This window comes from Lithobates pipiens, unplaced genomic scaffold (genome assembly GCF_037356315.1).
Source record: "Lithobates pipiens isolate NorthernLeopardFrog02 unplaced genomic scaffold, aLitPip1_a1.2 Scaffold_10, whole genome shotgun sequence".
In the NCBI taxonomy this organism is placed as follows: Eukaryota; Metazoa; Chordata; class Amphibia; order Anura; family Ranidae; genus Lithobates; species Lithobates pipiens.
Window position 1 is genome coordinate 51,524,957 of NW_027507686.1, and position 12,818 is coordinate 51,537,774.

At 43.6% G+C, this 12,818-nt stretch overlaps 1 protein-coding gene across 1 annotated transcript in view; it reads right to left on the bottom strand.

The window, feature by feature from the left end:
- Positions 1–12,818, bottom strand: part of CPNE2 (copine 2) — a 249,774-nt gene that overhangs the window by 401 nt on the left and 236,555 nt on the right. The window contains exons 14-15 of the mRNA XM_077454744.1: positions 12,553–12,686; positions 8,210–8,446 (exon numbers count right to left, since the gene is read on the bottom strand). Of these exons, the coding sequence (XP_077310870.1) occupies positions 8,210–8,446; positions 12,553–12,686 (371 nt within the window). The remainder of the gene's footprint in view (positions 1–8,209; positions 8,447–12,552; positions 12,687–12,818) is intronic.

The following is a 12,818-nucleotide window of genomic DNA, read 5'->3' on the forward strand; positions in this document are numbered from 1 at the left end:
TTCCCGATATCAGTAGAAATAGTCATCTAACATAAGTTTATTTACATATTGTCACATAATTGTTAGTGAAGTTAGAACCACTAAGATTAAACAAGTTCTATACCAAAGTGATCCTAGCCGCGGTTATGTTGCCCTGATAATCAAAGATTGGGTATCTATAGCAGCCACTCTTAACCTGTTGCTGCCCACGTAACACATATGTGCAATGGCATAAGGGTGGACTTTAATACCCACATGCTGCACATATGCATCACTGGGAAACTGATGTTTCTGTGCTGAACACAGAGATTGAGCTTTCAAAGACAGCTCTTGGTCACCACTAAAGAATAATAGCCGGCATGACTGTCTCCCAATCATGTGACCATAGTCACATGATTACCGAGACATTCTGCACCAGCACCTTGCCTTGTTTTTCCCCTTGGCGTTCAAGCCCTATTAAAGGGATGTCAGTGCTGGGCTGGAAGGGGTTATCCAGGTTTCCATGGAACCCTGGGGCTCTATCAGAAGTTGCTAGATTGTCTTAAACTGTGGCTACTTTACCTTCCATTTGATGGTGCCTTCATAGTTCTGGGGCTAACGGTGTTAATTTTGATGTCAAATTTCAATTTAGTTTTAGTCTTAATCTGTTGCCATGTTAGTCGTATTTTAGTTATCTGAATTGTTTTAGTTGTATTTTAGTTGACTAAAATCAAATAGGTTTACAGTAGTTAACTTTTAATGCATTATTTAAGCTTATTTCTGTCCCCACGAAAGTCTTTTTATGACAAAACGTACGTCGGGTGGCAGGCGTGCTGACGTCATCGCGATACAGCGTAGGTTGGATGGGCGATTGCATGCCGGCCAGCATTTTTTATGGGCGTTTTTACTGCTTTCTATGTAAGTGTATTTCTTTACTTTTATTAAATTTGTTATACGGAATTATGCTATGGTGAGTCTTCTTTCCATTTCCCTGGGATCCCGAGTGCCGCCTTTCTGCTTCACGTGCTGCTGTTGACGGTCCCGGCCTGTTTTATTCAATAAGGGAGCCTACTGTGATCATGGTCTTAGGAGGTGCTGTGGAAATTGACTATGGGCATGAAATCGCTTGCCTTTTGGCATTTATTAACCACTTTCAGACCGGACCATTTTGCTGGTCAATGACCAGAGGTCTTTTTACAATTTGGCACTGCGCTGCTTTAACCACTTGCCGACCGCCGCACGACGATGTACGTCGACAGAATGGCACGGGCAGGCATAAGGGCTTACATGTACGTCCTTGCCTGCCCGACGGTCGGGGGCCCAATCGGGCCCCCGCCCGGTGCCTGCGGCGGTCGGTATTCGTTCGGGAGCGATCCCGGACGAGGGGACGGCCATTCATTCATGGCCACCCCCTCGCGATCGCTCCCGACGAATGAAAATGTCCCGTGACATCACTTCCTCTCCTGTAATGTAAACACAGGAGAGGAAGTGATGTATTCTCTCCTCCGTGTCGGTATTTTTCGTTCCGGCACCGAGGAGAGAGCATCGGTGAGTTGCACAAGCACTACACTACACAGTAGAACATGCCAGGCACACTCACACCCCCCCTTTACCCCCCGATCACCCCCCAATTACCCCTGCCCCCCCAGTCACAGTGACACCAATTGCTTTTTTTTTTTTTTTGCATTGGTGTCATTTGTGACTGTAATAACTGTTAGGGCAGTTAGGGTTAGCCCCCTTTAGTTCTAATGTGCCCCCCTAACCCCCCCAATAAAGGTTTAACCCCGTGATCACCCCCCGTCGCCAGTGTCACTAAGGCTTGGTTCACATTGCAGCGGTTTATGAGAACGAATGTGATTCGCACCGCACTGCAGTGCAAATCACATCCGATCTCTGTGCGATTCGAGTTCAGCCATACAGATAGTATGGCTGAATTTGTGTCGCACCCGCCGCACCCGCCGCAAATTCGCACGGGACCCTTTTTTTGGCCCGCAGCAGAATCGGATCGCATGGGTGTTCACACCATGCGATCCGAGTTTGCAGATCGCACTGCGATATGCGAACTGATCTGGGGGTGTCATTAACATTTCACTGACACTCCCAGCAGTTCGCATAGGGCAGTGTGAACTGCCGCCGGGAGGCATGCGATGCGGGAACCCGCCACGGATTCATGGCGTTCCCGCATCGCTCCAGTGTGAACCCAGCCTAATAAGCAATAGTTTTTCTGATCGCTGTATTAGTGTCACAGGTGACGCTAGTTAGGCAGGTAGGTATTTAGGTTCGCCGCAGCTTTTTATAGCGCCAGGGACCCCCATATACTACCGCATAAAGCCCCCTGATTGCCCCCTAGTTAACCCTTTCACCAGTGATCACCATATAACTGTTACAGGTGACGCTGGTTGGTTAGTTATTTTTTTATAGTTTCAGGGCACCCGCCATTTATTACCTAATAAAGGTTTAACCCCCTGATCACCCGGCGGGTGTCATTTGTGACTGTAATAACTGTTAGGGCAGTTAGGGTTAGCCCCCTTTAGTTCTAAGGTACCCCCCTAACCCCCCAATAAAGGTTTAACCCCGTGATCACCCCCCGTCGCCAGTGTCACTAAGGCTGGGTTCACATTGCAGCGGTTTATGAGAACGGATGTGATTCGCACCGCACTGCAGTGCAAATCACATCCGATCTCTGTGCGATTCGAGTTCAGCCATACAGATAGTATGGCTGAATTAGTGTCGCACCCGCCGCACCCGCCGCAAACTCGCACGGGACCCTTTTTTTGGTCCGCAGCAGAATCGGATCGCATGGGTGTTCACACCATGCGATCCGAGTTTGCAGATCGCACTGCGATATGCGAACTGATCTGGGGGTGTCATTAACATTTCACTGACACTCCCAGCAGTTCGCATAGGGCAGTGTGAACTGCCGCCGGGAGGCATGTGATGCGGGAACCCGCCGCGGATTCGTGGCGTTCCCGCATCGCTCCAGTGTGAACCCAGCCTAATAAGCGATCGTTTTTCTGATCACTGTATTAGTGTCACAGGTGACGCTAGTTAGGCAGGTAGGTATTTAGGTTCGCCGCAGCTTTTTATAGCGCCAGGGACCCCCATATACTACCGCATAAAGCCCCCTGATTGCCCCCTAGTTAACCCTTTCACCAGTGATCACCATATAACTGTTACAGGTGACGCTGGTTGGTTAGTTATTTTTTTTATAGTTTCAGGGCACCCGCCATTTATTACCTAGTCTCACTAGTGTACCCCTAAATTTAGGGGTGTCTACTTTCCAAAATGGGGTCATTTGGGGGGGGGGGGGATTTGTGCCATCTTGGCATTTTATGGCCTTCAAAACTGTAACGCCCTTAGAAAGCCTGAAGGCGGTGCTTGGTTTTCGGGGCCCCGTACGCGGCTAGGCTCCCAAAAAGTCCCACATATGTGGTATCCCCGTACTCAGGAGAAGCAGCAGAATTTATTTTGGGGTGTCATTTCACATATGCCCATGGCATGCGTGAGCAATATATCATTTAGTGACAACTTTGTGAAAAAAAAAAAAAAAAAAGTTTGTAATTTTCCCGCAACTTGTGGCAAAATATAAAATATTCCATGGACTCAAAATGCCAATCAGCAAATAGCTTGGGGTGTCTACTTTCTAAAATGGGGTCATTTGTGGGGGTTTTGTGCCATCTTGGCATTTTATGGCCTTCAAAACTGTAATAGGTAGTGAGGAGTGAAGTCAAATATTTACGCCCTTAGAAAACCTGAAGGCGGTTCTTGGATTTCGGGGCCCCGTACGTGGCTAGGCTCCCAAAAAGTCTCACATATGTGGTATCCCCGTACTCAGGAGAAGCAGCAGAATTTATTTTGGGGTGTCATTTCACATATGCCCATAGCATGTGTGAGCAATATATCATTTAGTGACAACTTTGTGAAAAAAAAATTAAAAAAAATTAAAGTTTGTAATTTTCCCGCAACTTGTGGCAAAATATAAAATATTCCATGGACTCAACATGCCTCTCAGCAAATAGCTTGGGGTGTCTACTTTCTAAAATTGGGTCATTTGTGGGGGTTTTGTGCCATCTTGGCATTTTATGGCCTTCAAAACTGTAATAGGTAGTGAGAAGTGAAATCAAAAATTTACGCCCTTAGAAAGCCTGAAGGCGGTGCTTGGTTTTCGGGGCCCCGTACGCGGCTAGGCTCCCAAAAAGTCCCACATATGTGGTATCCCCGTACTCAGGAGAAGCAGCAGAATTTATTTTGGGGTGTCATTTCACATATGCCCATAGCATGTGTGAGCAATATATCATTTAGTGACAACTTTGTGTAAAAAAAAAAAAAAAATTATTTTTTGTCATTATTCAATCGCTTGAGGCAAAAAAATAAAATATTCAATGGGCTCAACATGCCACTTATCAATTTCCTTAGGGTGTCTACTTTCCAAAATGGGGTCATTTGGGGGGGTTTGTACTGCCCTGCCATTTTAGCACCTCAAGAAATGAGATAGGCAGTCGTAAACTAAAAGCTGCGTAAATTCCAGAAAACGTACCTTAGTTTGTAGATGTGACAACTTTTGCGCAAACCAATAAATATACAATTATTGACTTTTTTTTTACCAAAGACATGTGGCTGAATACATTTTGGCCTAAATGTATGACTAAAATTGAGTTTATTGGATTTTTCTAATAACAAAAAGTAGAAAATATCATTTTTTTTCAAAATTTGCGGTCTTTTTACGTTTATATCGCAAAAAATAAAAATCGCAGAGGCAATCAAATATCATCAAAAGAAAGCTCTATTTGTGGGAAGAAAAGGACGCAAATTTTGTTTGGGTACAACATTGCATGACCGCGCAATTACCAGTTAAAGCAGCGCAGTGCCAAATTGTAAAAAGACCTCTGGTCATTGACCAGCAAAATGGTCCGGTCTGAAGGTGGTTAACTGGTAATTGCGCGGTCATGCAATGTTGTACCCAAACAAAATTTGCGTCCTTTTTTTCCCACAAATAGAGCTTTCTTTTAAAGGTATTTGACTGACTCTGCGATTTTTATTTTTTGCGATATAAACGTAAAAAGACCGCAAATTTTGAAAAAAAATGATATTTTCTACTTTTTGTTATTGGAAAAATCCAATAAACTCAATTTTAGTCATACATTTAGGCCAAAATGTATTCAGCCACATGTCTTTGGTAAAAAAAAAGTCAATAATTGTATATTTATTGGTTTGCGCAAAAGTTGTCACATCTACAAACTAAGGTACGTTTTCTGGAATTTACGCAGCTTTTAGTTTATGACTGCCTATCTCATTTCTTGAGGTGCTAAAATGGCAGGGCAGTACAAAACCCCCCCAAATGACCCCATTTTGGAAAGTAGACACCCTAAGGAAATTGATAAGAGGCATGTTGAGCCCATTGAATATTTTTTTTTTTTCCTCAAGCGATTGAATAATGACAAAAAAAAATGTTTTTATTTTTTTTTACACAAAGTTGTCACTAAATGATATATTGCTCACACATGCTATGGGCATATGTGAAATGACACCCCAAAATAAATTCTGCTGCTTCTCCTGAGTACGGGGATACCACATATGTGGGACTTTTTGGGAACCTAGCCGCGTACGGGGCCCCGAAACCAAGCACCGCCTTCAGGCTTTCTAAGGGCGTAAATTTTTGACTTCACTTCTCACTACCTATTACAGTTTTGAAGGCCATAAAATGCCAAGATGGCACAAAACCCCCACAAATGACCCCATTTTAGAAAGTAGACACCCCAAGCTATTTGCTGAGAGGCATGTTGAGTCCATGGAATATTTTATATTTTGCCACAAGTTGCGGGAAAATTACAAACTTTTTTTTTTATTTATTTTTTTCACAAAGTTGTCACTAAATGATATATTGCTCACGCATGCCATGGGCATATGTGAAATGACACCCCAAAATAAATTCTGCTGCTTCTCCTGAGTACGGGGATACCACATATGTGGGACTTTTTGGGAGCCTAGCCGCGTACGGGGCCCCGAAACCCAAGCACCGCCTTCAGGCTTTCTAAGGGCGTTACAGTTTTGAAGGCCATAAAATGCCAAGATGGCACAACCCCCCCCCCCCCAAATGACCCCATTTTGGAAAGTAGACACCCCTAAATTTAGGGGTACACTAGTGAGACTAGGTAATAAATGGCGGGTGCCCTGAAACTATAAAAAAATAACTAACCAACCAGCGTCACCTGTAACAGTTATATGGTGATTACTGGTGAAAGGGTTAACTAGGGGGCAATCAGGGGGCTTTATGCGGTAGTATATGGGGGTCCCTGGCGCTATAAAAAGCTGCGGCGAACCTAAATACCTACCTTCCTAACTAGAGTCACCTGTGACACTAATACAGCGATCAGAAAAACGATCGCTTATTAGGCTGGGTTCACACTGGAGCGATACGGGAACGCCACGAATCCGCGGCGGATTCCCGGATCGCATGCCTCCCGGCGGCAGTTTACACTGCCCTATGCGAACTGCTGGGAGTGTCAGTGAAATGTTAATGACACCTCCAGATCAGTTCGCATATCGCAGTGCGATCTGCAAACTCGGATCGCATGGTGTGAACACCCATGCGATCCGATTCTGCTGCGGACCAAAAAAAGGGTCCCGTGCGAATTTGCGGCTGGTGCGGCGCGAATTCAGCCATACTATCTGTATGGCTGAACTCGAATCGCACAGAGATCGGATGTGATTTGCACTGCAGTGCGGTGCGAATCACATCCGTTCTCATAAACCGCTGCAATGTGAACCCAGCCTTAGTGACACTGGCGACGGGGGGTGATCATGGGGTTAAACCTTTATTGGGGGGGTTAGGGGGGTACATTAGTACTAAAGGGGGCTAACCCTAACTGCCCTAACAGTTATTACAGTCACAAATGACACCAATGAAAAAAACAAAACAAAAAAAACAAAAAAAAATGCAATTGGTGTCACTGTGACTGGGGGGGCAGGGGTAATTGGGGGGGTGATCGGGGGGTGAAGGGGGGGTGTGAGTGTGCCTGGCATGTTCTATTGTGTAGTGTCGTGTTGGTGCAACTCACCGATCCTCTCTCCTCGGTGCCGGAACGAAAAATACCGACACGGAGGAGAGATTACATCACTTCCTCTGCCTGTGTTTACATTACAGGAGAGGAAGTGATGCAATGCTTCACTTCCATTCGTCAGGAGCGATCGCGAGGGGGTGGCCATGAATGAATGGCCGCCCCCTCATCCCGGATCGCTCCTGCATGGATACCGACCGCCGCTGGCACCGGGGGGGGGGGGTCCGATCGGGCCCCCCACCCGCGGGAAGGCAGGGACGTACAGGTACGCCCATATGCCTGCCCGTGCCATTCTGTCGACGTATATCGTCGTGCGGCGGTCGGCAAGTGGTTAAGTTCTCACTGGACTATTTTTCATTTATTGGACTTTTTTATCATTTCACTGGGATTTTTTTAATTTCATTATTAACACTTGTTATTTATAATTCTTTTTATAAATTATGTTATGTTTGATTTATTAGAGGGGTAGATCAATTTTTCTCACTATTATTGCAATCAATTAATTACTCACTCATAGGTCTTTATATTTAATTTATTTATAGTATTTATGTATGTGCGCGGCTTTTTCTTATCTTATTGTGTTTATGTGTATCTTGTAAAACTGAGCTGCAGCAATGTTTAGTTGTACTAGTGTAGATTTAGGTTTAGCGCGGTATTTATTTTTCTTTTTGATCTATTGTTGCTGACAAAGTAAGACAAAATTTTTACCTCCTGTCAATAATTACTGAGAGATCTACTCATCTATGTCCACGCCAAAAACTTGGATTGGTATATAATAATTATAGATCTGAGTCTTGTTGGGCTCTGTAAAGCCGCATACACACGGGCGGACTGTCTGGCCAACTTAGTCAGTCGAAACACATTTCAGCGGACAGTCCGCTCGTGTGTGGGCTTCAGCGGACTTTTTCAGCGTGCAGTCTGGCGGACTAAGTATTTCGGAATTTCCGTAATATTGTCCGTCGTACTTTGGTTTCAGCGGACAATCCGCTCGTGAGTAGGCTAGTTCGACGGACTAGGTATGGCGCATGCTCAGAAAGGATTTACACGGCGAAAGGTTGCATTGCTGTGTATTGGACTTCCTATTTCTAGTCCCGTCGTACGTGCTGTACACGGATTGTCTGACGGACTAAGTTGGCCATACAGTCCGCCCGTGTGTACGCGGCTTAATACTGACATAAACATGGTCTACTTACATTACGAAACTCCCGAAATGGCACAAACTGTACAATGTCCCGCGATGCTTCCTCTCCGGTATGAGATCGGAGTACTCTGTTATCCCCATCAAGAAACTCCATGGCGGAAAAGTCTGCATTCCCCACCCCGATGATGATAATGGACATGGGCAGCTTAGAAGCTTGTACAATGGCATGTCTTGTTTCATCCATGTCACTAATGACACCATCCGTTATGATGAGAAGGGTGAAGTATTGCTGGAAAATAAAATACACAGAGGTTTGTATGACCCAAGCTGTCACTAGAATTTCCAAAACTGACAGTGAGAAATGTATAATGTCAATTATCATTTATAGCAGTTTTCATACTCATGCAGAAAAAAGTATTTGGAGACATTTTTTCTTCATTATATTTCATTATATTTGACGAGCCACATATTCCTATAATGTACCTTTGAGTGCCATTTACAAAAGTAGATTCTGCTGTTAAAATAAACCTTACACCCCATCCCCTCTCCCCCAACCCTTTGTTTTTTACATTTTTTATTTTTTTTATTTCTCCTCTCTCGTCTTCCTCTTTCACCTTTGTCTCCTTAGCTATCCTCACCAACCCTTTTAAATTAAGGGCTTGCAGTACTCAGAGTTACTATAGATATATGATGGGAAGAACTGTAGTACTGATACATATACTTAAATTAAATCTGTTCTTCTTATTACTTTCCTTTGAATATGGGATAGTGGTTGTAAACCCTCCCCCACAACTTTGTCCCATGTAAATCAGCATAAAAAACCCTAATGAACACTGCTTGTAGATATCTCCTTACTTGCTTAGTATTGTTGTAATCCTTTTTGTTCTTTAGAATGAAGTCACTGAGCATGCCCAGATCTCCCCTAATTTAAGGCACACTCTCTATGTCTTATCTATCTGTTATCAGGACTTCCTACTGCACAGCACTGAACTCCAAGCAGGCTGCAGAGTCATTCAGAGCTTCCTTCTACACACCGTGTGACCATGTGACATGCCATGCAGTGTAAACTTGGCCATTACTGCAGTCTTATCAGCTGAAGCTGATAAGACTGACAAAGGCAAACATTAGACATCGGCACAAGTAAATACTATGAAATAAAACAAGTCAGCTATGAACAGGGAAGCAGGGTTGCCATAGAAACGCTGGATTGAGAAGGAGGCTTGGTTAACAGTACAGGAAGTGCTCAATGTCAGGGAGGAAATACACTCTACTGTGGACTCAGAAAACAATACTTAAGATGGTGCTGCCTAACCCCTGGAAACAAGTTTTTTAAAGTTTCTTTAAACAGTAATATGCAATTTGGGCTGGATTACAGTGGCTATAGTTTGATAATTACTTATTATAATGGACTAAATGAAAAGAAGTATCAGAGTGGGAGAGTTTACTTCCTCTTTAAATCATCTATAGACACTGAATTTATTTGATGTATGGTTTTCTAGCAGAACATTCAGTTCTACTGTTTACATATTTACCATTATTCCTTTTTGTTTTGTATTCAATCTTTATTAAATGTTTTGCTAAAATTTACAGAACAGGTAAAAAAAAAAAACCTACAAGCAATAAAAACAAAAAGAAAACAGACAACTGTTCTGGCTGTCCTGCAAACATATTATTATCACATAAGGTTCTCTGAAAAAAAGGGTATGGATACACAATTGCACAAAAAGATAAATCCAAACAACACATTGCACCAAGCAATAACAACAATATAGACTTCTGCATAAAAGGTCAACCTGGCTTGGTTAGTGCATGAAAGCCTAAAGGGGAAAAAAAGGGCGGTGGTGGGAGTAGGGGAGGTTAGTCAAGGTGAAAATGACATGACTTGACAGACATCTTGAGCAAAGACCCCACTTATGCCATAAAAGGTCAACCTGGCTTGGTTAGTACAGGAGAGCCTAAAAAAAATAAACTAAAAAAAAAAAAGGGGGGGGGGGGGGGTAGGTGGATGAGGTTAGTCAGGGTGAAAATGAGAAGAGAAAGTGTTTCCCCTGCCTCAACAGACCTCTTGAGCAAAGACCCCAGTTATCCCAGTTAAGTGAAGGTAAAAGCAACGGTGCTGCACTCAAAACAAGTTACAATTGCCCGGCTGACGACATCAGGTCAAAAAACCACTAAATACAAGGAGACAAAAACAGGGCCTACACCATGTTTAGCTTGAAATATTGGTTAAAATTCTGGAGTGCAAGAGTAGGCTGTCCAGTGAAACCACATTTTACGGATTCTCTCCTCTGTGCCCCTCAAAATGTCAGTCATGCTCTCCAATGTCCTTATATCCTCAATTTTGCAGAACCAAAGTGACAAGGAAGGTGACGTTAAGGATTTCCAGAGGGAATGGATAAAAGAAAGAGCTGTGTTCACCTAATGTCAAATAACTGATCTTTTATATATTTTCTGTGGGATGTTAGAAAAATGTATAAGGAAAACTCCTGGAGTAAACGGAACTGGATGGTCAGTGAAATTTACCATTGTTTGGAATTGCATATACTCTACGAGGATGATTTACTTAAGGCAAATACACTGTGCAAATTTTTCAAGTGCAGTTACTCCAGAACTTAGTAATTGAGGTAAAGCTTTACTCTGCACAGAATACTTAATCATATGCAAGGAAAAAAAAAAAAAAAACAGCATTTTTGCTTGCACGTGACTGGATGATGGATGTCAGTAGAGCTTCTCATCATTTACTAAGCTCAGGAGCAACTGCACTTGCAAAGCGCACAACCTATTTGCCTTTATTAAATCAACCCCTATATGCTTCTGTTTCTGAGAGTGTATTGAAATAAAAATGTAATATACAGAAAATAACAAACTTTTTAGACACCTTCGTAATGCAAACTGATGAAATATGTGATAGTACAGGGCTTGGCTTGTTACAGTTAAAGTGTGTTATGGACCCCCGTACTCAAGCTGTCTGCCGTAGATGCTTCCTCTGTCCGGTACCACACAATCCAAGACCCTTTAGCCCAACCAGTCACCAGACAACACCAGTGTAGAGTGGCAAACAACAAACTGACTTATCACACAGGGACAAAACAGATAATATAACTCAGACTCTTCCCCCCCACCCTTGGAAAAGAGGGCGGGTTAAACTGTCCAATGACAACAGACATACAGGTTGTCATGGTTATGCAGTGATCTTCCTGTGTTTGCTTACCTTCCCTCATGTCTTCAGACTAAGAAGCCAGCCTTTTCCACCTGGTGGTTTTTATAACCTCTCCTCTAAGCATGGCTCCACCCCAGGCCTATCAGGGAGCCCTATATTAACCTGTGCACTGCAGGCCTCAGTGCTGATCAACCATTGTGTATCCATTGTGTATTCCTGTTTCCTGCCGTGTGTTCTGCTACTGGTTTCCGTTACCGACTTTGGCGTGTCTTGACTATCCCTGCTTGCCTGTGACCCTGACCTTTTGGCGTGTACCCGACTATCCTTGTCTGCTTGTGGCCCCGACCTTGGCTTTGTCCCTCACCATCCCTATCCTCCTGTTGTCTACTGTGGGTGTGAGCTGGGGGACCCTGGGGGTCGCGACCTGGAGCCAGTTGCAGCCAAGTCCATCCTCACCACTGGAGGCTCTGGTGAACACCTGCTGGCTCTTAGACTCCGCGCCCCAGGGAATCTCACGCTCTATCCCCAGTGGGATCTGTCCCCCGTCTGCAGCAGTCAGCCGTAGTCCTCAACCTTGCGGTGCACTCCGGATCCCTACGGTGTGCACCTGTCACCTCGCCTCAAGATGACCTGATACAGGTCATGTGTGTTCAACTTCTAATCAGTAAACAGTCTTATCAGTGGGGGGCTGCTGGAGGAATCCCCCCCCCCCCCTCCATAGAGAGAGATACACATCCTGTGATATCCAAGGCAGACAGACACAATAGAACATTGGAATACAGCCACACTCCAAACGATCACAGAAAAAAGTACACAACAAAATGAGACAATATACAATATATACATATATACAAGATTGAGTCTGATTAGTACAGATCAGACTGGATTTCTCATTCACCTCGCAAAGAGTATTGTTCCCTTATAATCCATGGCCCATAATCAGAAGGCAAGAGGCCAAAAGCCCTTGTCCCGGGTAGGTCTTTCACAAAGTTGTTGTAAAAGCTAAAGGTTTTTTACCTCTATGCATGTAAAATATGTTCTTGATGATTTTAAGCATTCTATGCTTAAAAAGATATGATCTTTATTGCAAGGTAATCCATACCTGAATTTTTGCACTTAAATAAGTAAATAGCACAGCCTGAAAAAAATGTGTTCTGTTCAGTGCTAGGTTTGCTTTAAATTGGCGGTTTTATTTTTTGGGAAATCTACCACAGGTTACTGAATAATGTACTTACTGCTGCTGCGTCTTGAGTTGTTGCTTGTGTTGCAAATCGAGCCACATGGTTGATTATTGGGGAGAAGTTGGTTGGTCCATAGAAGCGTATGTGCGGGAGGCAAGCAGAATATGCTTCTATAATGCCTTCAACTCCTATATGAAAAATGCACAAACAACTATAATTTCTTCAGAAAACTTCAATTTTGTCATGCGCAAAGTAGCCAAGTAAAATCAAACCGTGATTGCAGATACATTACAGCGGGAGTAATAAACCGAAGAATATAA